General features: G+C 50.7%; 1 protein-coding gene across 4 annotated transcripts; it reads left to right on the top strand.

Moving 5' to 3' along the window:
• Nucleotides 1-54: 54 nt before the first annotated feature.
• TOP1MT (DNA topoisomerase I mitochondrial) lies at nt 55-21,578 on the top strand. 4 transcript variants are annotated; one of them, XM_040547438.1, is made up of 21 exons: nt 55-324; nt 1,032-1,142; nt 1,412-1,511; nt 1,631-1,704; nt 1,859-1,949; nt 3,687-3,745; nt 6,727-6,799; nt 6,949-7,871; nt 10,167-10,282; nt 12,263-12,384; nt 13,089-13,211; nt 13,743-13,930; nt 14,673-14,817; nt 15,702-15,845; nt 16,368-16,553; nt 17,147-17,215; nt 18,151-18,265; nt 18,731-18,858; nt 19,617-19,711; nt 20,618-20,767; nt 21,145-21,578. In XM_040547438.1, exons 2-21 carry the CDS (start codon nt 1,099-1,101, stop codon nt 21,245-21,247), a joined length of 3,048 nt encoding a protein of 1,015 aa, XP_040403372.1. In that variant the 5' UTR covers nt 55-324; nt 1,032-1,098; the 3' UTR covers nt 21,248-21,578. The 4 variants fall into 4 exon arrangements, with proteins under 4 accessions (XP_040403372.1, XP_040403373.1, XP_040403374.1 ...); XM_040547439.1 differs by having other exon boundaries at nt 281-299; XM_040547440.1 differs by lacking the exons at nt 55-324; nt 1,032-1,142; nt 1,412-1,511; ... (3 more) ...; nt 6,727-6,799; nt 6,949-7,871 and adding an exon at nt 8,610-9,048.
• The last annotated feature ends 4,423 nt before the right edge of the window (nt 21,579-26,001 follow it).

The following is a 26,001-nucleotide window of genomic DNA, read 5'->3' as shown; positions in this document are numbered from 1 at the left end:
GGCGGTGTCCCCTGGGAGGGAGGTGTTTGTACAGCATTATTTTTGAAGCAACGCAGCTGAGCACCGCAAAGGGGTTTTGTCCCCCTCCAGCAAATCCCCTGGCCAAAATTATGAGGTTTTTCCTGAAACTCAGATTTGGGGCTAAAACTTCATTTCCCAGGGCCCACCTTGGGCTGGGGGCCTCCAATCAGCACCGAGGGAGGCTTTAAGGAGGCTGCCTGCTGGAGGACATTCCCCCTGGGGAGGCAGGGAGGTCTTCTCCAGCTTGGGGTGGCTCTGAGCATGTCACCGTGTGTTGGGTGAGTGTGGTCCCACCGCCAGCTGGTAAAACACTGAAATTTTCAACGTGTTTCTTGTTCCTTGCGAAGTTTGCGGGGGTATCTCGTGGTGCTTTGCAGCTTGCCCTTCGATCCTTGGAAATTCCCCTGGTTTCCTTGGTGGGGAAGGACTTTTATGGATGAGGACTGTTGTGGTGCTTAAATCTGAGCTTTATTGCTTGCGTCCTCTCAGACTTTGAGGTTTTTTTGGGGGGGATTCAGAGTGATTTTGGGGAAGGGTCTGTCTGTCCCAGCCCTGAGCAGGAGGGGAGAGGACTGCTGGATGATGGTGGCCTAGCTGTGTGCTTTGGGGGGTGTCAAATTCTCAGTTTTACTATTACTTATTTGTTGTGATCTAGTATTTTTTCTTCATTATGCTCATTTTCAGGGTGTAGTAAGGGCCTTGGGTAGTGCGTAACCCACCCAGGCTGCTTCGAGGGTGCAAGCCCACCCCAGCACAAAGCCCTCATCTACCCATATGGGTCTGTGGATTCTGATGTTTGGGGATCCCTTTTATTTTAGGACAGCCTTATTTTTACTACGTTAACAGCATTTTAGGTGCTGAGCTCAACGCTTTGCACCCAATGCTCCTTTTGGGTTCTTGCAGAAGCTGAGCTTGCTCCCATGAATTGCTCCAGACCTCAGGGCTGAGCTGTGGGGGTTTCCCTCAGGAGCGACCCCAGGGTGCTGCCCCCCATCTCCATCTCGTTGCAGTGCCTGACCTCAGGACCACCGCCGTAACCCCACGTCCCCTCCTGCAGAGCCGGCGGGTGACAAAGCCATGGGGATCTCGAGGGCCCGCGGGGCGAAGGACAGCAGCAACCGGTGGGCACCATGGGGGTACGAGGGTTGGGGACCCTCTGGCTTTATGGTGCTGCTGGTGGCTCTGTTGGGCAGCACATCCCTAAAATAATCAGCAGGGGAAACCCTCCAAATCTCCTTTTGGGAGAGATTTTGGTGATTTTTTTTTTTTTTGGTGCTGCTGGGCATAAAGATTATGTAGTATACCTTATTTGTTTTTTTTTTTACCACAAGGGGGCTGCAGGGGTTTTGCCTGCTTGGCCTTGGTGGGATGAACTTGCTGTTGTCCCCAGGAAGCGAAAGAGTGAGGCAGAGAAGGGGCAGGAGGTGCTGAAGGCACCCCAGGGGAAGGCTGTGAAGAAGGAGCCAGAGGAAACTCCGTGCATGGCGCAGGTACCATCAGCCCTCTTCCAGTTTGGGCTCTGGAGATGATCCTTGTGCCTGCCTTGGTGTTTTGTGGTCATCAAACCCATTGCACGAGCTCTCTTCTCTTCCCTTCTCCTGGCACGAAGCCCCCTGTGCTGAAAGGGAAGAAGAAATCTGCAAAAGTCAAGGAGAAACCACTGCAGGAGAACATCATCAGCAGGTAACTCCTCAACGGGATGGAAGGGCTGGAGGTGGCTGTGGGGAGGAGATGGGAGCTGCGGGGCTTTGCCCACCTGCTGTTGGGGTTCTTGTTATTGAAAGGGTTTTTACTGATGGGAAAACCATGCCTTTTTCTCTCCTTTTTGGCCGGGAAGCTCCCTAAAGCACGAGGCTGTGGAAGGTAAAGGTCTCAGCCCAAGCCCATGGGATGGGATCCGAGCGAAGGAGGCAGCTGCATCTGGGTTGGTAGGTGGTGGTCTCTGTGCCAAGGGATTTAAGAGTCCTCGCGTGGTTTGCTCCCAAGGGAGCTGTGGGGGTGGTGTCCTACAGCTTGGTGTGAGCCCGTAAAAGGGGTCCTTTGGGCATCTGGAATTAAATTAAAGAGCAAACTAACTGAGGCTTGGGTGCCCTGCTAGTGGATGGGGGTGGTGTTAGGGTTGAATCCAATGTATTTGGTGCTGGACCAAGAGCATGAGCTAGCTTGGGTTGGAAGGGACTTTAAGGATCATCTAACTCCAACCCCCTGCTGTAGGCAGGGATGTCACCCACCGGATCGGGCTGGCCAAGGCCCCATTCTGCCTGGCCTTGAACATCTCCAGGGATGGAGTAACCGCAGCTTCTCTGGGCAACCTGTTCCAGTGCCTCACCACCCTCACAGTGAAGAATTTCCTCCTAATGCCTAGTCTAAATCTATCCTCTTTTAATTAAAGACCATTCTCCCTTGTCCTATCATTATCTACCCAAGCAAAGAGTCCTTTTCCGTCTTTTTTTTTATTAGACCCCTTTAAGTACTGAAAGGTCTCAAAGAAGTCTCCCCAGAGCCTTCTCTTCTCCAGGCTGAACATCCCCAGCTTTCAGCCTTTCCTCCTAGGAGAGGTGACTGTCCAATCCATCCTTCTTGTAAATGCTGCTGGAAACATCAGCGATCTCTCCTGATGCGATCAGAGCTGAACTGCAGCTGTGAAACCCCCCGAGGGCATTGTGGCTGGTGCCCTGGCAGTGCCACCATTCCTGGTGGCATTTGCGTGCGGGAAGAATGTGGCTCCTGAATGGCCCATCCTGACTGCTGACAGCAGCTGAAGGATTGTGAACCCGAGAGCAGGAGTATTCCCAGGGAACGAAAGTGCACATTGCCATAGCCAACCTATAATTAACTCAGGCTTTTTTTTTCCACTTAATGAGTTAACCCAGCTGCTTCTCATGAGCAGCTTTCAAGAAAAATCCCTGTGTGGTTTTGGCCTCCCTTGAAAGCCTTGGAAAGAGAAACTCGGGGAGTCAGAATTTGTTAACGAGAGCCTCAATGCCTGGTGAAAGCTGGAGGAGGCTGGGACGGGTTTCAGGGCACTGCATGGTTGGTTGGAAGCTTTTGGGGTCTCTGTTCAAATCCCATCTGAGCTCACTTTCTTCCAGATCCTGTCCCCATTTTCCTTACTTCTTGCTCTTTTTCCTTCTCTTTCTTCCCTGCTGTTTCTTGTTGTATTTCCCACCGATGGCTTTGCCTCCTTCCTCTTTCACTGTTGCCGTCTGCTCCAATGGCCGTTTAATCTCCTGTGGAATAAACTGGCCTGGGTGCACATGAGTTGTGATTAGAAGCATCTTTTTGGAGCCCTCTTGTCCTTTTGGCATCCTGGCCCCGTGTCCCCAATAACAGCAGCATATCTAAGGAGCAGGTGGTTGAGGGGGGTGATGTATTTTGTAGGGCAAATCCACAAAAACTTTTTTTAGCGTTGATGAAATAAGATATGGGTTTCTGAACCCCATAAAACTTTAAAGCTTCCTCCATGGCTGGGGAAGTCAGGCTAGTATAGGCCTGCTGTTTTGAGCTCCTGGTTTCCTCATGGCTGAGGAAGGGGAGGGTGATGCTGTTGGGATGCAGGGACCATGACCTGGCTGGGTGATTTCCTGGGGGTGATGCTGCTGTTGGGGTACCTGTGCCAGCTCTGCTTTTTGAACTTCTGCATCAATGCCATGAATCTCTTTCAGGAGGAGACTGAATCCAGCCTTCACCAAGGGTCATCAGTAGGGCTGGAGGACTCTTCCAGGTAAGTCAAGCCACTTTCTTGATGGCTTTTTCTGCCTAAAGAACTGGAACTTTATAGTTTTTCTTGCTGTGGGGTTGTGCAGCCCCTCATTTGTCACTGAGACCATCCCCCTGTTGATGCCTTTATGGGGCTTGGCCATGTCTTGGTGCCTTTGGTGACCCTGAAAGCTTGCCAGAAAACATCACAACTGGGATTTGAGCCTTTATCCTGGGCTTTGGGTGGGTGAGGAAGGCTCCTGGCCTGATCCAACCTCCCGAAACACAGAAGGATGCTCGAGTCAGCAAGGTGCGATCGTTTGGCCGCACATACCTACATAAATGCAGAGGTAGGCGGTGGGGAAATGCTAGGGGGGACAACCAGCCTCACAAAGCTTGGGAAAAGGGTGTTTCTCTCCCTCGCCCTGTGCTAGATCTGGGCAGAGATAGAAGCCTGAATTCATTATGCTGGCCTTTAGCAGGATAATCCTCTCCGCCTCGTAGAGGCGGGGGCTTTCATGTCCAGCGAGAAGCCTCTAATAAGACCTTTTGGGGAAGGAGCTGGTCCGAAAAGGCTGCAGGACTTTGCCTTCTGAGTCACAAATCTACTGGCTCCTAATGAGATTGGAGCGTGTTTTGCCAAGCTATTTGCACTAATGAGTTTAGTGGAAATTGTGCAATGCTCGCTCCAAAAAAGCATCCGGTCTCAGCCATCTCCCTGGCATTATTTCCTCAAAGCTGCTTTGGGGCTTGGGCTGTGGGAAAATGGGCTCTTTCCTAGGGATTTGTTACACCGCAAAGCCATACTCCAACTTGGCTCAAGTCTGATCCTCACCCATGGAGGAGCCTGGTGGGACATGCAAGGGCCATTTAGAAGTTTAATAGGGCTTGAGAGCCATGGGGAGCTTCTGGTGAAGAGCTGGGACTGATGACTCTGCATAGGGGTCTGAAAATAGGGCCACATCTGATGGCTCAATGTGACGGTGAACTGTTGATGCCAGCAACCAGGGCTTGCTCTGAATGGGTAAGGCTGTTCCTGCTTGGTGCTGAATGGGCTCTCAATGCTGGTCCCTGAGCTGCTCCTTTTTGGGGAATCTGCTCCATCCTGAGCAAGTTTGAAGGTTCTATGCTTGCGTTGCTCTCAAGTCCTGCAGCCCAGTAATTTAGCATCATCCTTTTAGAAAGGGGTAGAAAAACTCTTTTCCTTACTAAAACATTGTCTTGGAGGAAATCTTGGGTAAAAGTGATTTTACAGGGGAAGGTTGGTGCTTTATGGTGTTGGCACAAGCCACAAAGCTCCCCAGAATTCACCTGACCTCTTTGACTGGGGAAATATTCATGCCTTCCCCACCCATGTTGCTGCCAGTGGTGGCTACAAATCTGGATGTTTCTGGTCCTGTGGCCTTTTGTGATAAAGGGGCTGCATCGTTCCCCAACGTGCTGAATCTCAGGTCCCCTATTTGTGAGGGAAATGAGGGTGCCTGTCCCCAAATCCACGCAGTCCCAGGAGACATGCCTCATCCAAAGACTGCCTCTTCATCCATGTCCGTGATGCTCAGCCTGATGCCACCTCCATGTCCTGCTGTTAATCACCAAACCCTGTGAGCCTGTCCTGTTCTCTGGGCAGGAATGTCCCTGGGGATGTTACCCTGGGGCCTCCCACCTTTGATCTGGAGACCTCGTGGTCCTGCTTATTTGAGCTTTGTCATGCCATGAGCTACAGCCTGGGACCACCACGTTTCTACAGGGGCTGCTTTGGGATATTTCCATCTGCTCCAGCAGGGGGTCCTGCTGTGCTTGAAGGGAAATGTAGACTGATTCAGGAGCAGTCCCTTCTTTTTTGCATGTAAGAGGTGGAGGTTGCTGCTTGCCAATGATCTGGGCCCCCAGTACCAGAGGGACCGGGGTGTACTGGGGAGAGTCCAGCGCAGGGCCCTGAGGGGTGGCAGGGCCTGGAGCCCCCCTGCCGTGAGGAGAGGCTGCGAGAGCTGGGGCTGCTCGGCCTGGAGAGGAGGAGGCTCCGGGGGAGCTCCCCCATGTCCCTGCGGCCCTGCAGGGAGGTGCAAGAGGCCGGGCTCTGCTCAGGGGGGCCCGGGGCCAGCAGCGGAGGCTGCAGGCCCAGCCTGGAGCCCAGGAGGCTCCCCCTGGCCCCCAGGCGGCACTGCTGGTGCTGGAGCCCTGGCACAGGCTGCCCAGAGGTTGTAGAGTTTCCCTCCCTGGAGATTTTCAAAAGACACAGACCCACATGGACCATCAAGTCCAACTCCTGGCTGCACTCAGGACCACACAAAAACCAGGCCCTGTGTCTGAAAGCTCTGTCCAAACACTTCTTGAACTCTAGCAGCTCGGTGCCATGACCATGTCCCTGGGCAGTCTGTCCCAGTGCCCGACCATCTCTGGGTGCAGAACCTTACCCTAACACCCAGCCTGACCCTCCCCTGTCCCAGCTCCAAGCCATTCCCTCGGGTCCTGTCGCTGTCCCCAGAGAGCAGAGCTCAGCGCCTGCCCCTCCGCTCCCCTCGTGAGGGAGCTGCAGGCTGCCACGAGGCCTCTCCTCAGCCTGCTCTGCTTGAGGTTGAACTAACCGAGGGACCTCAGCTGCTCCTCACACATCTTGCCCTCCAGACCCTTCACCAACTTTGTAGCCTTTCTTTGGACGCTCTTTAATAGTTTTTATGTCCTTGTTACACTGGTGCCCCAAACTGCACACAGAGCTTGAGGTGAGGCCACACCAGAGCAGGACTGTCACTTCCCTTGACTGGCTCACAGTGCCATATTTAATGCACCCCAGGATATGGTTGTCACGGGACTTATCTTCAACTTGCTGCCAACCAGAACCCCCAGATCTCTTTTTATGGGGCTGCTTTTCAGCCTCTTGTTCCACGTGGTCCTGATCAGCCTGCTCTGGGTGGCCCTGCTTCAGCAGGGGATTGGACCAGGTGGCCTCCAGAAGTGCCTCCAACCTCGGCCGTTCTGTGATGAGAGTTGTCTGTGCATTTGTTACAGGTCACAGCCCAAAATCTGGAGTGAGGGACCTGCAGTGGGACAGCAGCTCTTGGAGACCAAAGACAGAGTTGGGGTAGGAAACCTAGGGGGTACAGTTGGCTCCCAACACACAGTTTTCAATGGGATGCATCCGTTAGCATCTCCTCTGTGCGTCTGGACTTTAGGATAATTGCCTTCCTTTCCTAATATCAACCTTTTTTCCCTTCTCATTGCTTCCTACAGCTCCTGAGACCAAGTGGTGGTGTTCCTAGCATGGCTGCATCCCTTTCTGGAGAGCCTGGGGGTTCAGGGTTATTTCTGGGGGTCACTGCTGTGAGGGAGGAGGTGGAAAAGGAGCTGGACCCCTCTGTCCCACAGCAGAAAGGGGATGCCCGAGACCTGAAGAGGAAAAAAGAGAGAGAGAAGAAGCAAGAGCAAAGGAAGCAGAGGGAGAAGGGGTTGCTGAGAAAAGGAGGGAGCAAGATGGATGAATTTGAGGAAGATCTTGGGGGTATGATGGAGGGATTCAAGGGTGAGGATGGTGCTGATGGGAATGGAGACTGGGGAGTGGGACAAGGAAGAGCCAAGAGAGGGAGCAGCAGCTGTGCCCAGGGAAGGAGCAATGAGAAGAAAAAGCAGGAGAAAGGGAAAGCAGAGAAACGCAAGAAGGTGAAAACAGAGGGGGAGGAGAAAATGGGGAGGAAGAAAATAAAGAAGGAAAAAATGCTGGAAGAGGAGCAAAAGTTGGAAAGGACAAATGAGGAATTAGAAGTGGGAGATGAACCAGGAGGGATGGAGGGGAGAGAGGTGGTGGGAAAGGAAAGTGAAGATGGGAAAGGAATAAAGGAGGAGGAGGTGGATGAGCAAGGGGATGAGAGATGGGGACAGGCTGAGAGCATGGAGATTGGGCTGGAGGTGAAGGAGGAAGATGAGGCAGGGAAGGGAGATAGGCCAGGGGAAGGGAAAAAGCAGAAAACCAAGGAGAAAAAGCCAAAAGAGAAAAAGGAGAGGGGGAAGAAAAGTAAAGAGAAGAGCGAAAATGAGGAGATCCCAGAGAAAACCCAGAAAAGAAAATCTAAGGAGGAAGGAGAGGAGAAGAAAAACAAAAAGGCTAAAAAGGAGGAAAAAGAGAAAGAAAAGAAAGAGGCAGAAAAGAAGTGGAAATGGTAAATGTCTTGCATGCGTTTGGCCTGTGGGCAGGTTTAACTTGAATGTAACTGGGGTTTTTTAATTTTATTTCTTAGGATAAAACTGTAAAAACTATATTAATCCTTTTATTAACTGTTTGGTGTATTTTCCTAAGCCCTGAACTTAGCTGAGCACTCTGAGCAGGAGGAGGGAGTGGGGTGAGAGAGAATGGGAGGTCCCAAATACAAAATAGTATTTATATGGTATTTTTATGATGTGTGCTGTTATAAGAGTGTATATTCCTCCTCAACTGGCTTTGCTGGTGTCCGGCCAGGCAAGGGATGTGCTCACAGCTGGTGGAAGGAGATAACCCACAAAACCCTGTGTAACAAAACTACTTCCATATCAGCGGGAACCATGTCAAGGAGGTCATAAAGGGGCTGCAGTTTTTCCTCTTTGCATTGTTTTTTGGATGTTCCAGGCAAGATTTTTGGTTAGGAGACCATCAGAAAAGAGCACATGGATGGGGCTGATAGATGCTGTCCCTTTGCTATATTTTTTCAAGGTGGAGACTGGTGGCTTTAGCCACTTGGTGTCACTGCGTCCCAGAGCACCCCCAATACCTGAGGCAGGGAAGGGGCATTTAGGGGGGGCTGGATGCTTTGCAGCCTGTCACAAACCCCAGAGCCTGGGCAGCAGGGGGCTGCTGGGCATTAACCCAGTTATCCCAGATTGTGATGCTTATGGGCATCACCCACATCCTGGACCTTTGGGACAGCTTTTTTGGGGCATAGGGTCCTTTGAAAATAGAAGAGTGTTTTTGTTGTTGTTGTATTTGTTTTTGTTTTGTTTTTTAAGCAATGCTGCTACATAAACTTAATTTGCGGTAGAATTGCCTCGAAACACATATAGGACTACACTTCCCATAAGGCTACGCAGCCCTGACACGTGGGGAGTGCCACAACCTGGACCTTTTGGCCACGGTGTCGGTGGCTTTCCCTGGTGATGCGTTGGGCAATGCCACCCTGCCCCGGCGGGTAGCGGGGTGCTGGGGTGGGATGCTGGGGGGCGACCGTGGCACCCACCGGCCTCGCCAGCTCCGGGGGCACAGGGTGGCATGTCCTGGTGTCTCACCACCTCGCTGCTTGGTCGGGGGGTCCCTCGCCCCCGGATTGTACCCCCCGGCCTCCGTGCAGGCTCGGGGATCTGCAGCAGGTAAGTGCAGGTGGTGCTGAGGCGGAGGATTGCATGGATTTGGGAGGAGAGATGGAGACCTTGCCAGTGCTCCTTACATCACAAATCACTCTTGTAGATGCCTGCTTTTCAGAGGTGCTTCCAGCTATGTTTTCTGCAGCCTGTTGCATTTTATAAAATAATACATATTTATATTTTCCTAAATATCTTTTTTTTAATATATTTTTCCTAGTGCAATGCCTTTCTTGATGCAATCTACCCACCTTTTGATGCAATCTCCTCCTGCGGGGAGGAGACAGCTCTGAAATACTTCCGGGGCACTGCTGAATGAGAAACACGTTTGTTTATTTTTTTCCCCCGGGGGTAAAATTTTGCTGCTTCTCTTGCATTTTCCTGGAGATGTTGGGGTTCACGGGCTGGGTCCTGCCGCTGCCCACCCAGCTGGTGCTGAGCTGTGGGTTGCAGATCCCCTGCCTGTCCCCAAATGCTCCGACAGACTTCTTCCTCTGCCACAGACCTTGGTTACCTTCTTTAATTTCATGTTTAAAGTGTTCATGTTTTTAAATGCTCTTCAGGGTGGGTGTCTTGATTTTTTTTTCTTTATTTTTTAAATCCTTATTTTGCAACCGAGGTTTATGGTGCCTTTAAAACCCTACCTGCTCTGTGGGGGGTGGAGAGAGGTGCTTTAAGATCTTATTTGCATTAAGATTGCAGGACAGGGTGGTGGATGCTCCTGAACCCTTTTTTTTTTTTTTGGTGCCTTTTAAAGGAGGCAGTGAGGGCTGGGGTGTGTTTTAACCCTTGCAGCCTCTTTAGTACAAACTGAGCAGCCTTTGTGGGCCAGGGTGGGATCTTGGTGGCTGTCCCCATGGGTTTGGCTGATGGCTCCATCCCTTTGCTCTCCCCCTGAGTCCCTCCACGTCCCAGTGAGCACATCCCTTCCCTCCTTAGGATGCTTTTCCCTTGGTTAGGTCGTTGTTTTCCATGTTTGAAAGAGTGGGGAAACTGAGGCAGTGACAGAGGTGATGGAATTTCACTTGAGTTTTGTGGCAGCGCTCAGGAGAAGATCTCAAACCCTGAAGCAGAGATGCTCTCATGGGTCTGTGTGCCTCTCATGGGTCTGTGTGCTTCTGTCCCAGGTGGGAAGAGGAGAAGACAGCCGACGGGGTGAAGTGGACGCAGCTGGAGCACCGAGGACCCTACTTCGCCCCTCTCTACGAGCCGCTGCCTGACGATGTTCAGTTTTATTACGATGGTATGTCCACCCTGGGAGGACGCACGCGGAGTTTCCCTCTGCACGGCCAAGGAGATGATTATCTCCTCTTATATAAAGGGGGGCATACTGCAGAGGATGAATTATTAAATGCTGAAATATTGCAATATCCTCAGTCGTGGCTGAGGCTTGTTCCTCTGCTCACCGCTTTTTCTGGTGCGGGGTGTGCAGCCATGGACCCTGAGTTTCTCAAGGGGAAGCAATGCATCTTGATGCCATCACCTGAAGACCTTGTGTACATTTTGTGAATATATATATATATATATTTTTTTTCCCTCCCAGCCTATGTATAGCATTTTTTCCTGATTAACATACTTTCTGGGTTTGAGCTTTAAGTCAGCTCACGCACTATTTCTCAGCACACGGGGGAAGAAGTGTTTTTGCTTTTGATGAGAGCTGCAGCTTCGCTGTCCCATGGTCTCAGTGACATGTCACTCGCCCTCTGGGACACTTCAGGATCTGGCCAGGCTGCTCTGAGCTCCCGGTCACGGCTCCCTGTGTTGTCCCCAAAGCCACCACGTTTCATCTTACTGCAACCCAGCGCATCATTGAGGGGCTGAGAGGTTGGTGGGATGGATCCAGGCTTCTGCTGTCCTTCTTGGGTTTCTCATTGAGGTTGTTGGGCTCTTTTCTTCCCCACTCTTGTCTCCAGCCCCAAACTGTTCCCTCTGGAGTGGGGGAAGGAGGCAAGAAGGACCATGGGACTCAAACAAGGGATGCTGGAGAAGGGAAGGGACCACAGTCCGATGGAGTCTTGCTCCCTCTCAGGCTCTCCCAGAGGCTTCCTATTCCTTGTGTGTTGTTTTTTTTTAATTTTAAATTTTTATTTTTTTATACATAGCGGGTGGGAAAAGGCCAATTTGGGAAAATGAGGTGTGTGGCAACGCTGTCAGCAGAGGGCACTGCTGGGATATTGATGGGGCTGTTGGAGACTTGTGGTTTTCTGGCTCAGTGAGGAGGAATCCTGTCAGCTGCGTGTAGTTTGTGTAGGGTTTAGACCTCCTCTGCGGCCTCTGCTCCTTTGCAGACCTGTCTGTGTTGTGTGCATCCAGGCTGGTGGCTTTGGCTGGGCAGCTGGGGAACCGTTGGCTCGGTTGCTGAAAGGTGTCACCGTTCCTGGATGAAAACCCGTGTTTGTGCCCAGGCAACAGCCCCGAGTAGGAAGGGAGCTGGTGCACGTAGGCTGCTGTGAGGCTGTGACTCACCATGCTCTGCAGTGCAGGTGGAGGTCAAAACCCCGAAATCAGCGCCTGGCGTGGGCAGGATCCGAACCATCCCTGGAGCTCTGAAGGGTATTTTTCCTGTGGCTTGCCTAGAAAAGCTATTTTAAAGAGTGTGCTTCCCAGGAAGAACCAGGATGTTCCCTGGCTTCATTGGGCTTAGTTGCTGCAGCCAAAAAGCTCAGGAGAGGCTGGTGGTGGCTTTGCCACCTCCAAGAAATGATCCAAAACTCACTGGACAACCACGAGAGGATCTTGCACCTGTATCCGTTTCGTGCATATTTTCTTTGAGCTTCCCATGATTGCTCCATCTGCACAGGAAATGCTTTGAGATGAAACTGCCACGAGTAGGATCCTGACTATTCAGCGTGGTCCTGGAAGTGATCACGGTTGGAAAACAAACTTTTGTGTTGCCTTGTTAAGCCGAGAATCTGGGACTTGTCGTTGCACAACAGCTGCTGAAAGCCTCGTGGCTCAGTGACCTCGGCGTAAACCGGGCTCTCACGGAGAACAAAATGAAATGTGATTGCAAATTAGTCGTGGCAGCCTCCTGCTGTGCTGAGTGCTCAGGGGATTGATCCACAGACAAGACTGCTTGGTGTATGGAGGTGCCACTGTCCCTTCTCAGCCCGTGTCCCTTTTTGGCACCATGTTGAGCGTTGGGGACTGACCAAGTGACCTCCTGGGGCTGCGGTGTGGGGCTGTCCCCAAAGCTGATGCTAATGTTCCTCTCTTTTCCCAGGCAAACCCCTGAAGCTGAGCCTGGCCACGGAGGAGATTGCTACCTTCTATGCCAAAATGCTTGATCACGAGTACACCACCAAGGAGATCTTCCAGAACAACTTTTTTAATGACTGGAGGAAGGTACCTTCCCTGCAGGGGGGCTTTCTTGCTGTCCATCCTCTACATTAAACCCCCCAGCATTAAAACCGTCATCTGCAGGCATAGCATGGGAGGAAGGGGATGTTTTTTGGAGGTTTAGCTCTTTATTTCCATGCTTCTTGTGGGTTTGGGCCAGGGCTTGCTGTCTACAGGAATCCTTGAGCACTTCATGTTGGCACTTGAGCTCCCTTTGAGTTTAAGTGATGCATCTAGCAAAGTAGGCACGGGGTCTACCAAACAGCCTTGCAAACTCTTTGGGGTGTGCCTTTCTCTGAAGGATTAATGTCGAGATCCTGCAGCACCAGGGCTCAGTCCCCTTGCACAAGCCAGACCCTTCCTAGCGCTTACCTCAACTTTCAGTGCCCCTTTTTCAGACCCTGACATCTGCGTGCAGTCACCTTTGGGACTGTTTGTTCCTGCAGCAGAGGTTTGAGGCTGCTCCACCCCAAACCTGGCTGTGTTTTGCTTCTCAGCTCAGGTGTCCAGAGCAGCCTGGCCACCTGCTGGGGCAGCTTTATCTACCCTTGGGTGGATATGGCTGGTGTGGCTGTTTCCCTATGATTTTTCTTAAGAACTGGTGTGCAGCTCTGTATTTCCTGTTCTCTGGGGTGGGACGTAGCCATCAGAACTGTGCAGAGCTGTTTTTGCCAACTGTCTTTACCCAGTCCCTGTCATCTCTCCCTCAGGAGATGACCCCTCAGGAGCAGAAGATAATCAAGCACCTGGACAAGTGTGACTTCAGAGAGATCCACAAGTACTTTGTAGACAAAAACGAGGCACGGAAAGCACTCCCCAAAGAGGAGAAGCAGGTGAGGACTTTTTCTCATGATATCTGGGGCTGGCTGATATGCTTCGGGACCAGCTTCAGGTGTCCTATCCCCTGCTGGGCTCTTTTTTTGGTGGGTTATGTCCTCACGTGGGACCTCTCTGCCATTTGACCAGCTCCATCTCTCCAGGGCCATCACACCCTTCTTCATTGAGCTTTTCTGCAGACAGTGCATGCTTCCTGGCTTTGAAAAGTGCCAGTCATCCTCAGGCCATGGTTTGGGGTCCTGCCCCGTCCAGGAGGTGGTGGACCCTTGCTATACGGTACTAATGAAACCCAAGGTTTGTTTCATCAGCATCTCATGCTGGGACAGCATCATGACGAGGGTTTGCAAAGCGGGTGGAGATAATCTGTGTGTTTGGAGTGAACTTGGGCTTGTGCTCGACTCTTTTCCAGCCCTTTGAGCTCTGTCTTTCCTGCCTTGCTCTCATCAGGGGGAGGATGGTGGGCAAGCACAAGTCATGGGGTTTCAGCTATGTCTTGTGGGATGATGGTGGCATGGTGCTCGTTTCAGAAACTGAAGGAGGCAGCAGACAAGATCCAGGAAGAGTACGGGTATTGCATCCTCGATGGGCACCGGGAGAAGATAGGCAACTTTAAAACTGAGCCTCCGGGGCTTTTCCGTGGCCGTGGTGACCACCCCAAAATGGGCATGCTCAAGAAGAGAATCATGCCAGAGGATGTGGTCATCAACTGCAGCAAGTGAGTTGCCAAGAGAAGAGCTGAGGTTGGGGGGGGCTCCTTTTGGGACTGGGATAAACAGCACATCTCCTCTACATGGAGCTGCCACGGGATTTTGCTGTCTGCTGCAACTGGAGCCCTGCTATAACCTCCTGGGACCTCCAGACGTCCGCTTTGCAGTCAGGTCTGACTTAGTCTCTCTGTGGATGTACGGTGGCTAGGGAGGCTGGTCAGCAGTCCCATCTCTCATTGGTGCCAGCACCTTTAGCAGGATATCAGTTGCAAGCCCAGCAGTGCTTCTGTGGTCTCTTTGAAGATGGGACAACTGTGTATTGCTTCTGATACGCTTCTTTTAAAAAAAAAAAAGTGTCATTCTTCCTGACTGCATGGGTCCTTTTTGCTGGCTGGAAGCATTGGGATCATTCTCACTGGAGGGAGGAAGAGTAGCGATCAGTTAAGAGTGTATTTGCTATAAATGATGTTGGTTGGGTTGGTCTTAATGCACCCCCAGGAAGACCTCATGGCCTTGATTCAAATCAGTCCCCACCAGCCCAGCAAGTTCTCCTGTTGTCCTCAGCATCCAAAGGCTACAGACCGATTGCGTTGTCGAGCAATTTGGGGCAGGCTGTGTGCTTTCTGTAAGCAGCGCTGCAGCTTCTTGACCATCCTTTGCTTGCTGTGAAGAAATGGTTGAGATGCTGACCCGTTTCTTCTCCTTCGTGGTCTCTCTGGTATGAGGGCTCTATTCTTGCTCTGTTCCCAGGGACTCCAAGATCCCTGAACCGCCTGCGGGCCACAAATGGAAGGAGGTGCGCTTTGACAACACGGTCACCTGGCTGGCCTCGTGGACCGAAAACATCCAGAACTCCCTAAAGTACATCATGCTGAACCCCAGCTCCAAGCTGAAGGTCAGTGAGGTGCTGCCGTTTGTGCCGGGCTGTTGCCTTGTGGGCCACGGCCCTTTTGCCAGGTGGAAAGGCTAGGGAAAAAGAGATGTGGTATGTCAACAAAAACATACTTTCCTTTCCAAGAAAAAGGAGGTAAACTAGATTAATTAAACTAGATTAATTGGGATGCCCTTGGTTGTGGTTGGGGGGGAAAAAAGGATAAATTTTTTTAAGCATTGAGCCTGTTCTTAGGGACAGATTGCTGCTGGCAGAGCTGTCCCTGTGCCGTGCTGCTCGTGTGCATCCTGGGAAGGCTGGTAAAAGCCAGGCAGGGGCAGAGGGGATCCGCAGGGTATGAGATCCCATGGGGTTTGGTCCGTTTGTGCCAGCGAACGGAGCACGGGAGGAGGTGGGATCACCATCTGTAGCCCTGTGGGAGAGCAGGAGTGAACACAGTGGGGAGGGAGAGGTGACTTAAAGCTATTTCCAGTCCTCAAAGCAAATAAGGAAACCGCATGCAAGTTGGGCACAGCCAAGCAAGCACATCGTGCCAGTCAGGGCTAGTGGTGTGCAAGCATCAGTGGCCATGGCTGTGCAGTGCTGGACCAGTTGGCTCCTTGCGTGCCCTGTGCTGGCCACAAGCTGGTGGAAGACTCATCCAGACTATGAACAGCTCAGATTTTGTGAGGATCCTGAGACCAGTGCAGCCAGCAGAGGGCACAGAAACCCCAGTTGAGCTGTTTCTGCTTTAATTATTTTTCATTTCATAGATTTTTCTCAAGAAAGCACTGGGTTTTGAGTGATATTTAGACCCTGGAGGTTGTGTTTTCTACAGTGGGGTCTGGCTGGTGGAGATGGAAATAAGATGGGGCACTGAGTGGGAATGTCTTGGCCTCTTTTTCCAGGGGGAAAAGGACTGGCAGAAGTACGAGGTAGCCCGGAAGTTAAAGGACGTTGTCCACAAAATCCGTGCTGAGTACCAGGCTGACTGGAAGTCCAAGGAGATGAAGAAGCGGCAAAGAGCAGTGGCCCTCTACTTCATCGATAAGGTACCTGTGGCCTCACCCTGGCCCCCCCACTGCTGGTGTGGCAAGGGTTTAGCTCACCTGATCCACCCAACTCTTTTTTTGGTGTCTTCTGGACACTACTAGCTGGAGTTGTTCCATGCAGGGAATCTGGCAATGATCAAGGAGGACGATGACTACCGATATCTGCTGGTGTTTGTTTGTGTGAGGACACAGCTGTGTGGCAGTGCAGGAGCTGTGCTGTCCTCCCTGGGCTTAACCAGTGTTCTCTGGGTGCTGACAAGGGCCTCATGAGAGCTGGATGGCTTCACTTTGAGGAGATATCTTAGAGTTTAATAGAATAAGAAAACAACCTCCTGCTGGAGCGAGCCACTGCTTGGTTTCCACCAGCGTCCCAGCAGCTGTTCAGTGAGACACTGTCTGAGAAAGTGGTGTGGTTTCTTTTTGGTTTGTTTGTCTTTCTTCCTGATGTCCATGCCCACTTTAGAAAGGGGAGTTGTGGTGGGTCGGAGTGGGTGACTCACGGTCTCCTGTGGCTCCTTCCAGCTGGCCCTGCGAGCTGGCAATGAGAAAGAGGAAGGGGAGACTGCGGACACAGTTGGCTGCTGCTCCCTGCGCGTGGAGCACATCAAGCTGCACCCCGAGCTGGACGGGCAGGAGCACGTGGTGGAGTTTGACTTCCTCGGGAAAGACTCCATCCGCTACTACAACAAAGTGTCGGTGGAGAAGCCGGTGAGCGTGGCAGAGATGGGTGTCATGGCCATTGTGGCGATGTGGTGCAAGGGGGCCTTGGTTCATTTGGTGGTCATCAGTCCCAAATTTGCATCTGAACCGTGTGTTTCAACCCCACTGTGACAGCACGTGCAGGAGATGCAAGGGTGCTGTGGGATGAGGACACGCATGTTGATCCTAGCCTAGAGGGGGCAGTAGTAACTTTGGGGTAGGGCTTTCAAGGCTGTTTTAGGCCATGAACTATGAGAGAAGTCCTGCCTCCTGCTGGAGCATCCTCAGTTGACCGAGTGGGAATTAAGGCTTGAAAATGTTCCTATTGCTTTTTGTTTTGCCTGTGAGATAATGGTGTTTGTGGGGAAAGTGGAGTGCCAGGGATAGCAGGGATGGAGAGAACAGTCTGTGGCACCAGTGTTTGAGGTCTCAGTGGAAGTCCTTGAAATTGAGCAGGTTGGTGCTATCGTAGGATGCATGCTCCATGAGTACAAATCAGTGTACCTGGATGAGGGGATGAGGAGACAGATGGAGATGAGGGAGGTGTCTGAGAGAAGTTTGTTCCTTGTCCCTGACCAGGACCATCCCTTCCTCCTTTCTAGGTGTTCAAAAACCTGCAGCTGTTCATGAAGAACAAGGACCCAGGAGATGACCTCTTTGATAGGCTCACTGTAAGTTGTCACCTCTCTTCTCTTGAACCCCACTGATGGAAAAAAGTCACAACATCCCCACTTCTCAGCATTGGCAACATCTCTCCTTTCCCAAATGCAGGCTCGTCTGTCTGCCTGTGCCCACGGTTAACCCATATCCCTGCTAAGGAGGTGTTTTTCTGCTGCTTCCCTCCTGGAACTGATCTGCTTGGGCTTTTTTTAGCCTGGGAAGACCTGCCCACATGCATGTTGCCCAGGGCATTACTGGAGGTGTCAAATCTCAGCTGCTTGACATTTCCATGCCTTGTTGGGGCTCAACAAAAAAGGGAGAGAGACTGCTGGAGCATAGGGGTGCTGGAGAGATGTGCTGCAGCCTTCTCCTCCCAGGCAACCCTCTTAGAAAAATTTCTACCTCCTCTTTAGCATGAAATATGGGCTGCTGCCCCCTGTGCTCCCCTTCTGTCAGATGCCCACAAACCCACTCGTCCATCTTGCTTCTAAAGAAGCTGCTCCTGTATGGTTATGTAGGCTTTCTCCTTCCAAGGAAGGCTTCCACCAAACCCCAAATGAGTCATTTTAGCATCTTCTGTTTCTGCTCTGACTGCAGCCCCGTGTGCTCTGTAGAATAAAGATATCGGATTTGATATGTGTGAGATGTGATACTGGATGTGAGATGTGTCCTCTTGGACACAAATAGGCAGAAATTGTTGAATTTGAGGGAGGTTTTGTCAATTTTAGTGTTGTTTGACCTAATTTTCAATAGTTGAAGGCCTGACCCAATAGGTAGATCTGCAAGTTACATAAGATCTGTGTGGGGTTTTTGATTTTTTTTTTTTCTAAATGCCTAATGGGTTTGTTTAGGCAAAATATGATGGTCTGAGAGGTGACTTATTGTCCTGGCTTCTGCTTGTTCTCTTCCTTTTTTTCTTCACTTTGTCCTCTCCCCCTTCCTCCAGACGGTCATCTTGAACAAACACCTCCAGAATCTGATGAACGGTTTGACTGCCAAAGTGTTCAGGACCTACAACGCTTCCATCACGCTGCAGGAGCAGCTCAAGGCCCTCACTAACCGTGAGTTTTTTAAGAGTTTGTGTTGCTCCCAGCTGCCCTGTGGGGGCAGTGGGCTCAGATGTCCATCTGTTGCCTTGCTGTCCCTGTAACTGCCTGCTCCTCCTTGGCTGGTCGTGCACCATGTTGTAGGGTGGTATGTAGCTTATGGGTTCATGCAGCAGGTTGGGAGCCATGCCGAGTGACAAAATCAAATTACCTGCTCAATGGTAGTCTGACAGCCAAGATAGGATTGTATTTTTTCCCCTTCTTTGTGTTGTTTGTGTTATTTCTGTCCTGCCTTCTAGTGATGAGATGCACTTCCAAATTTGTTGCTTCTCAGGTGTCCTTTACCAATTTCTACAGCCAGTATTTCTCTCTCCTGAGAAAGGATGGGAAAAGACAAACATCTTGCTGCTGTTCTGGTCTGCTCTGTCTTTTTCAACTCCCAGAGAGGAGACAAATAACGATCCTGCACTTCATTTCCAGCTGAAGACAGCGTTGCAGGAAAGCTGCTCTCCTACAACCGAGCTAACCGAGCTGTGGCCATCCTGTGCAACCATCAGAGGTCCACGCCAAAAACCTTTGAGAAGTCAATGCAAAACCTCCAGAGTAAGGTGAGAAGTATCAAACTGAGAGCCCTTACCCTGCTCCCACCTTACTGATCTCTTTCTTGGATGTGGAGAAGGGAGGGTGAATAACCTGATGCCTAAAGAGATTGCACTGATCAAGTGTGGCATCTAGGAAATGTACCAGAAGTAGTGGTGGTGTGGAGACATCACAACCTAGGAGAGGGGTGGAATAAGCTCAAGTGCTGGCTGGAGCACATGTGGCACTGAGGTCTTCTCACTGATTGGTGTCTTCAGACCAAGCTGGGTGCCTTTAGTGATGCCACAGCTCAGGACTGTGGAAATGAGTTTTCCTATTTGGTTGTTTGTAGGAGAATCAGCTGAAATTTAATGGGTCTCCTATGGAAATTCCACAAACTGACTTTAATTGTCCTCAGATCTTTTGTTCACGCTCTACCACTGAGCTTGGGACTTTGCAGTAGGGTCCAGTATTGTCATGAGCCAGTCAACCTCAGGCATTTGCACAACATGAACAAATAAAGAGCTGTGAGTTTTTCTGACATCACAGAACCATTTACGTTGGAAAAGACCTCGAAGATCACAAAGCCCAACCTTTAACCCAGCACTGCCAAGCTCACTGTTAAACCATGTCCCTGAGCTCTACATCTACATGTGTCTCAGGCAGTTGTTGGGTCTGGATCAGGGCTGATGAGAAGCTGAGGAGCAATTTGGTATGGTAAGGGAGAGGCAGCTGAAATCCCTAGGGAGGACAGGAGCACAGGCTCACTCTGTGTTTGCGTTCACAGATTGATGCCAAGAAGCAACAGCTGGAGGAAGCTGAAAAAGAGCTGAAAAAAGCTGAAGATGAGTTTGAAGAGACAAAAGATGCCAAAGCAGAGGCGTGAGTGAATCTTCTGTACAATCCCTGTTTGCAGAGGGGTCTGTCTGGGACCTGCGGGTGGGAATGGTGTGGTCCAACACCCTACGTGTAGCTCATGGGAACTGAATTGGGTACTGGGTGCCTCCTGTCCTATGGGAGTCTAGTGGATGGGTGGAGGTCTTGTGGTTGTCTGCAACAGTAGGACTGCAAAGAGTTCCTTGTGGGGGCATTTCTGTGTGATAGGGCCCATCTCTTTGAATACTTGGACTTCAGCCCAAGCTACTGGGTTGTCCTACAAATGCCGTGGTGCATAGGATGTCTGACTTGGAGTTGAAGCTGGCCCTAATGCAAGTTTTCTTGTGAGACTTTTGGGTGGAAAATTGTCACACATCTGATCTCTGCAACAGTCATTGCATGGGGACTGTCTAAATTTACGCCCCTTCCCGGAGCCCAAATGTGACTTTCTGCCTAGAGACAGAGGGCAGCTGGTGAAGAGAAAAGAGAAATTTTATGTTGTACTGTGGGGTTTCTTGTCCTTCTGCTTTTGGCTTGTGCTGCTAAGGTGCAGAGCAGGCTGCCTGAGATGGTCATTGCTCACGGATTCTGGATCTGAGGAGGTGGTCTCTGCTGGCTGCAGGCTTTTGTGCTTGCACAACTTTGGTACTAATAATTAAGATGTGATTTTTATTTTTTTCCCTCAAGTACTCTCACCTGATAGGTTAGTACTACATAACATCTTCCACTTTGCCATTCTGGAGCTATTTCTAGGCTCAGGACTTAGAGTGAATTTAGAGACTGCTCTGAGCTGAAGCTCATTAGCTTCCTATCATGCTCCCAGGCAGCATCAAACCAGGAGAACTGCTGTGTTTTGCCTCTGCTACGTGTTTTTCCCTGTAACTTGCTGTGTTGCTCTTCCTTTGCCCTCAGCAATATACAGAAGAAAAAAAAGCTGCTGGAGCGTCTAAAAGAGCAGCTGGCCAAGCTGAATGTCCAGGCCACAGACAAGGAGGAGAACAAGCAGATAGCTCTGGGCACGTCCAAGCTGAATTACCTGGACCCCAGGATTAGCATAGCCTGGTAAGCCTTGGGCATGCTCCTGTAGAGAGATGTGCAGAAAATCTGTTTGTGGGGGAACAAACACGTGTCTGAGCCTTTGTGGTAAAGGAATAAACTTTGTCTCTAGCTGGCCAGAGAGACCTGTCCAAGCTCTGCAGATGTTGGAGCGAAGTCCAAAGCTGCAGCCTCCCTGCAAACAGTTATTTGCAGGATGTCCCTTCTGGGTTTAGGGCAAGAAAGACTTTGCATGTCTTTATGAACAGTGGCAAGGTGAAAAGGTAATTCGGGGAGCTAAGGAGTTCGCGTAGGTGAACAGGGAGGACTACCATGGTGGGAGCCAGGTAGGGTGGGTTGTGCAGCCCCTGGGATGTCCCCTCATCGCCTTGTGCTCTCTGTAGGTGTAAGAAGTTTGGTGTGCCCATTGAGAAGATCTACAACAAGACACAAAGGGAGAAGTTTGCCTGGGCGATCGACATGGCCGATGAGGACTTTGAATTCTGAGAAAGCGCCTTTCCTGTTACCTCATGCTCATTTGGTGTTGTTTGATAACTTTTTTTTACATGCTGCAGCAGTTGTTACAGATGTGGGGTGCTTGCCTAAAGGGAGTTTGATCTATGTATTTCATATTGTTTTTTTGTATGAAAATTAGAAACCAGATCTTTAAAACAACTGACTTGTGACACTCGTTCTGAGTGCAGTAACTTTGCTGTGAACTTTTAATTCCTCTCCAGAGCTGCCAAGTGCTCTGGTGGATCTCTTCTTTCCTCCTCCTTGAGAGTCTGGGAAGAAGATTGAGAGCCTTAACAGTGCCAATAAATGAGATTACAGCGTCTAATCCCATCTCCTTGCTGTAATGGAGATGTGCTGCACTTTTAGCTACTCTGAATTAGCCTGATGGGGAAATATGAGGCAATGACAGCACTGAAACAGGCAGCTGCAGTATAAGGCCTGGGCTTGGGTCAGGGGGTACACTGGGAGGAAAAGGAAAAATCTGAGGGTATTTTGTGCCATTTTGCCCTCAGGATGAGAGAGGATTGTGCGATTGCACCGACATAATCGAAAGGGAGACACTGTGTGTGAGGGAGCCAGTGTTGCTATAGGAGGAGTTCCATCCTTGAGAGGGAGGGATGGGAAGTGCTGGGTCAGAAGGTGGGTTTCATGGTAGAGGGCTAAAAATCCCCTTGGCATGAGCGACATCTACCTTAACCCACTCCTGTACAGTCAAACCTTGGTCTGTGAGAGAAGGTCTCATTTGGGTCTAGAAATAAGCTGTGTTTAGCCACTAACTTCACACTGGGAAAGGGTGGTGCTGGCTGTGGGGCTGGACCAGGCGATGGTGGGACACGGGTGTGCTGGGGAGCGGCACCAGTCCTGCTGGAGCTGTGCCTGTGTATGATGACATCTCCATCACGGGGCTGCTTCCTTGCCATGGATGTGGAGAAGGCAGAGACCAGCTCCATAAAATGCTGGTTCTTGCTCAGCTGGCTGCTTTTCAGAGGAGGAAAAAAATAGGTGAGATCTGCATGTACCTGGCAACAATTAACCTAGCTGCCAGTAAATCTCAGGCGTAAGTAAGCTATCGCATTGGCAGCACAATTTTCTTGCATCTCAGGGCTGATGTTCAGGTTGCGGTAGTCCAAAGCAGTCAGTGCATCCCATGTGTTCACTTCCAGCCACTTGTTCTTGTTTTAAATTGTTATTTCAGTTGGGAGTCATTAAAACTGGAAGTTATCTGTCTGAATATGGGAGACTGGAGGCCAGAGGCTTTCTTGCAACTCATCCAAGATGTGGCTCTGCTGAGAGCTGATGCACAGAGTCCAAGCTGGAATGTGGTCTCTGGAATGGGTGTGTGCATGCTCAATTGCCCGCAGGGATTAGGCTTTTGATACGAAGTGCTTTGCCTTCAAGCAAAAATCCTACCTGCTGATCTCCACAACAATTTGTGGTCAGTTCCTAAGGGCCCATATGTGAAGCTGAGGCCCTAGAATTGCTGTGCGTTAGCTGAGATGGGACAAGTACGAGGAGAAATGCAGGAGGGAAACCAATGGTTTTTTTTTATCTTGCATCTGCAGTGGGAGTGCATGTGCAGTGCTCTGCCACTTGGCTGAGATGTGGCAGCTTATGAAACTCTGATAACCAGGACTGTCTCTCCAAGCCGTAAGTGCTTATCTAGGGTTTGAAGAGACAAGTGAACCTTAAAACAGGGATCTGAAACAACCTAATGGCAGAAGTGAGAGGGGATTTATTTACTTTTTCTGACGAAGCTAAACCAGTTATCAACTGGACAGGAGCTGCCCAGCGTGCCTTGACCCCTCTATTGGATTTGTACCTGTGAACACAAGGGACCTAGTTTGGATCCACTGCATGGAGATATTTTCCTGCCCACTCTGTTATAAATGCTTTCTGGCTTTAAAAAGTGTTGAAGTGATTAATCACCACTAACTGTGGGGGAAAGGTCCCATCTAGCAAGCCCGTAGAGGGAAAAACACTCATTTTCAGTTGCAGAAAAAGGAGCAAGATGTAAGTGGATGAGCACTGTGGGTGTTTCCATAGGACCAGTAGATCTTTCCATTTTTAAAAGTATCTTTTAGAGGAAAAAGTCGCTCAGGAGCCATGTGAGGGGAAGGAGTTGTAAGAACAGCTGCAGCAATCTGAATAGCTGCTGAGGAAGCAGTGGAAAAATCATGCCAAGGAAGCAAATTCTGCTGCAGTTTTGGGGGGAAGCGAGGAACTCGGTCTGTGGTCTATCCTCGGGCAGGTTTCTATCAGTGCCGTCATCCTCTGCCTGGGGCAGTTAATGTGAAGGAAAGGCTGGTCTTCCTTCATCCTGTTTTTGGTGGGATGGTGGAGCCATGCAGTGGATGCTGGCTGTGTTGCCTGCTCACACAGCTCTGCTTTCCTTGGCAGCTCCCCTGGCTGCCTCCATTCATCTTGCTTCTCTCCAAAAGGCTGTGCTTGGAGCAAAACCCATCGAGACGTCAGTGAATGCAGCCGCAAGCCCTGCGCTTTCCTCTTGCACTGCAGCAGCTGAGGAGCACCAGGGTGGCCCATGGGCTCTGTGTCATACAGAAGGCTCCTTGGCCATGCTTTGGAAGTCAGGGCTGTGAAAGAGCTGTCAGTGTCAGCTAAATAATTACTGACTATTCTGTAGGAGCTTAAATAAAGCAGCTCCGTTTTTTCCCTAGAGGGTGTTGACCTCCATCGGTTGCACTACAATCTACGGCGTGACCAGTTCTGTCAAAAAGCTCAGTGAAACGAAAATGGGAAAGCCAAGGGAGCTAAGGCGAGGTTGGATGGGTTGTGTGTTTTACTCCTTGCTGGCTTGAGTAATGCAATATGTCAGAACCAGCCTTAAGGGGAGAAGCTGATAAGACTGAGGAGGGAGGGTCCTCCTGGCTTCTGGCCATACCCAAGGAAGACACGGGTTGGAGAAGCTGGGTTTCTCACTATTGACATCATGTAACGCAGCAATCTGGCCCAGTTCCCCTTCTGCCAGGGATTTTCCACTGCTCAGGACCCCTGAGGAGCAGGAACTTGACCCCATCACGTGCACCTATAAGAGCAGGACCCTTTTCCTCCAGGCACCAGGTTGGGGTTATCTGGGGACTCAAAGCAATGCTTGCATGCTCAGTAAACCCTGCCTGTCTTGGTCCTTCCAGGGATGCTTTCAGCTTAATTTCTCCAATGAAGTGACTTTTTTTGTAGGCACATAAAACCCTGTGCTTTGATGACTAAGATATTTGGTAGCCCAAAGGTTTTTTTTTTTTTAAAAAAAAAGCTGTTAACTTCAGTGGTTTTCATTGCAATCACTTTAAAAAAAAAAAAAAGTGGGAAAAAAAATGCAGAAATGGAAGATCTGGTTTCAGGCAAAACCAGAAGTGGTGCCTTCCCCTGTAACTTTTTGGGCCGCTAATGGGCTTTTCACAGAAGCCTGCTGTTCATATTGGCTGGGAGGAGACCTCAAGGCAAATTTACTGGGAACAAAGCTGGCTGCTCACGCTGATACTGGGATGGGCTCAGGGCTGCTCTCATTTCATAACAGTGCTCAAAAGCCTCTTGGTGGCCAGAGTCTCCCTGCCTGCAGGCTTGGGATGTCCCACGCCGTGTGATGGCTGAAGGACAGCACTGGTGCAGCGGCTGCTCCTTAAAACAAGCCTGTGGGTGGCAGGAGGCGGTGAGAAGTTTCTCTTGCACTGACATCTGCTGTTCTCAGGCTCTCCGTGGAAATGCTGAGGCTGGGAGGGTCTCTGAGGGCTCTGGTCCAACCTCCAGCTCAAACAGGGCGAGCTTTGGTTGGGTTGCTCTAGGGCAAACTTTATATCTCCACGGAGGGAGATTTCCTCCTCCATTTCCTTCAGTATCTATTTTGGTGTTTAATCGCTGCCCAGGCAAACTTTTTTTTTGTCCTTTTATTTATTATTTATTTATTTATTTTCCTGTATGCCTGGTTGGAATTTCTCTTGCTGTATCTTCTAACCTGCTGCTTGTCCTTCCTCATAATTTTCCTTGAGGATTGTCTGGCTCTGCCCTCCTTCTAACCACCCCCCTATTAAATAGCTGAAGGCAGTGACCTGATTCCCTCTTAGCCTGCCCCTCTCCAGCCTGCCCTGTTGCGTGGGGTGGCATCTGGTGGCTGGAGGTGTTGGGACCACCTCATCCTACAGTTTGGGGGAATATGAGCAGTGCCTCTGCCACCATGGGGAGCCACCCGAGGCTGGAGGCTCTAACGGGGCTCCGGTTGCCTGTTGCTTCTGTGTCACCATCCCAGAGAGATGGGAACAGAAAGCTGACATGCTGGCACCCTTTGCAGGAACCGAAGCCCTTGGTCTGAGCCTCTGCTCATCAGAAACCTTCCCACACGGTGCTTTCTCCTGGGGATGAGTCAATGTCTTGATGCTCGGCCAACCTTATCCATCCTTGCTGCCAAAGGCCGCATATCGGCCTCCCGTTCCCTGGAGCTGCCTCCTGCTTTCTGTGTCCATCGGGGCTGGTTTTAGCGTGGGCAGCACTGCTCCCCTGCCCACCACGGCTTCCTGGGGTGGAGAGGGGACCTGGTGGGTGCCTATCACGGGTGCTCTTTCATTTACTTAATGACAGGGCTGTCGCTCGCTTGTAGGTGGGTGGGAGCAGCGGCTTTCGGATGATTCATCTTAATTGGTGCAGAGAGGCAAGCGGGTGTGATAGGAGCTCCTTGACGAGGAGTTTGCTGCTGAACTGCTCCTTACCCCCTGCATCTGCTCCCCGGTGAGCCATCA

The sequence above is a fragment of the Cygnus olor genome, chromosome 2 (genome assembly GCF_009769625.2).
Source record: "Cygnus olor isolate bCygOlo1 chromosome 2, bCygOlo1.pri.v2, whole genome shotgun sequence".
NCBI classification, from domain to species: Eukaryota; Metazoa; Chordata; class Aves; order Anseriformes; family Anatidae; genus Cygnus; species Cygnus olor.
This window is presented reverse-complemented; position numbering and strand designations above follow the sequence as displayed.

What these genes read in the sequence shown, in the direction of transcription:
- TOP1MT (XM_040547438.1), top strand. Translation starts at nt 1,099, where the DNA reads ATGGGGATCTCGAGGGCCCGCGGGGCGAAGGACAGCAGCAACCG. An exon ending in AGACCAAAGACAGAGTTGGG is followed by an intron (nt 6,800 to 6,948) that starts GTAGGAAACCTA and finishes TGCTTCCTACAG; the next exon opens with CTCCTGAGACCAAGTGGTGG. An exon ending in CCCTCTACTTCATCGATAAG is followed by an intron (nt 15,846 to 16,367) that starts GTACCTGTGGCC and finishes GGCTCCTTCCAG; the next exon opens with CTGGCCCTGCGAGCTGGCAA.